At 45.4% G+C, this 1,550-nt stretch overlaps 1 protein-coding gene across 1 annotated transcript in view; it reads left to right on the forward strand.

Annotated features, from left to right (window-relative positions):
• EIF3L (eukaryotic translation initiation factor 3 subunit L) overlaps positions 1-1,550 on the forward strand; it is a 31,253-nt gene that overhangs the window by 19,806 nt on the left and 9,897 nt on the right. Inside the window, exon 7 of the mRNA XM_017508954.2 lies at positions 1,274-1,428. Within this exon, the coding sequence (XP_017364443.1) occupies positions 1,274-1,428 (155 nt within the window). The remainder of the gene's footprint in view (positions 1-1,273; positions 1,429-1,550) is intronic.

The raw sequence follows: 1,550 nt of genomic DNA on the forward strand, positions 1-1,550 counted from the left end.
TTTTTTTTTTTAGTAGAAACAAGTTCTCACTTTGTTTCCCAGGCCGATCTCGAACTCATGGGATTATAGGTGTGAGCCACTGTGCCCAACCTTTGAATTTTTTATTGTTAGGAAACACCACCATCAGTTCTTTTCATTGAGGTGTGACAAGTTTACTTCATTTTTGATTTTTGTGAAAATGTCTGCCAGAAACCCATATCGGAATAACCAGAGTTTGTATCAGTTGTCTTTTTTTTTTTGAGAGGGAGTCTTGCTCAGGTTTGAGTGGTGCAGTGGCACAAATTCTGCTCACTGCAACCTCTGCTTCCCGGGTTCGAGCGATTCTCCTGCCTCATCCTCTTCAGTTGCTGGGACTATCGGCGTGCGCCATCACACCCGGCTAATTTTTGTATTTTCAGTAGAGACGGGGCTTCACCGTGTTGGCCAGGCTGGTCTCAAACTCCTGACCTCGTGATCCACCAGCCCCGACTTCCCAGAGAGCTGGGATGACAGGTGTGGGCTGTGCTCAGCTATGTGTCAGTTGTTCTTTCAAGTAAAAATGGTACTCCATGAAAAAAGGATTTTTTTTCTTTTTCTCTCTCTTTTTTTTTGAACAGGGTCTCTCTCTGTCACCCAGGCCAGAATGCAGTAGCACTTTTATAGCTCTCTGTCTCCAAAAAATACAAACTCTGGTTATTCAGATACAGTACCTGGGCTCAAGTACATCCTCCCACCTCAGCGTCCCAAGTAGCTGGGATTACAGGTGAAAGCCACCATGCCTGGCTAAGGACTAGTTCTTTTAGTGCCAGTGCATAGCAAGGAACAATATAATGACTACTGGTACAATTTGTTGTCACTGTCTGATTTATGCTTAAGTTGAAAGTAATTTTACCCAGCATAGTATTTGCAGCATGCAAGTGTCAGCTCAGTGGGAAGGGCAAAATGGCATCTTAGTGTTGTTAGGAAAATAGCTTTTCCCTTGTGTACTCCTGAAGGGAGAGGTCTTGGTGGGTATATGTTACTGATGAGGGGAGGCTTTCTCATGTGCTGGGACCAAAAAAATACAAAGCAAAATGAACTTCCCCCCTGAAGGCAACTATTGGTAAATTTAAGATTAGCAGAAGGTTGGTTTTGCCGTTTCTTGGTATTCCTTTGAAGTTATTCCCAACTGCCTTTGAAGTTATTCCCAAGGCTGGCAGCAGGTGAGATGTCTGCTGAGTGACATTCATAGGTCAGGTCTGCCTTCCTTTACCTTCCTCCTACCAGAGTATTCACGGTGTCCTGTCTCTTTCAGGTGATCCTGAGAGTGTGGCTGGGGAGTATGGGCGGCACTCCCTCTACAAGATGCTTGGTTACTTCAGCCTGGTGGGGCTTCTCCGCCTGCATTCCCTGTTAGGAGATTACTACCAGGCCATCAAGGTGCTGGAGAACATCGAACTGAACAAAAAGGTAATGCCTATTGCCTCCGGCCCCTCTTGTCAGAGCCAGAATATCTATTTCTAGAGAACCACTCTGACCTCTTAGGACAAATTTCTAGGAGAGGAGAGGACTCTTCCCTCAGGCCATTGAAA

This window comes from Cebus imitator, unplaced genomic scaffold, assembly GCF_001604975.1.
Source record: "Cebus imitator isolate Cc_AM_T3 unplaced genomic scaffold, Cebus_imitator-1.0 Scaffold404, whole genome shotgun sequence".
Lineage (NCBI taxonomy): Eukaryota > Metazoa > Chordata > Mammalia > Primates > Cebidae > Cebus > Cebus imitator.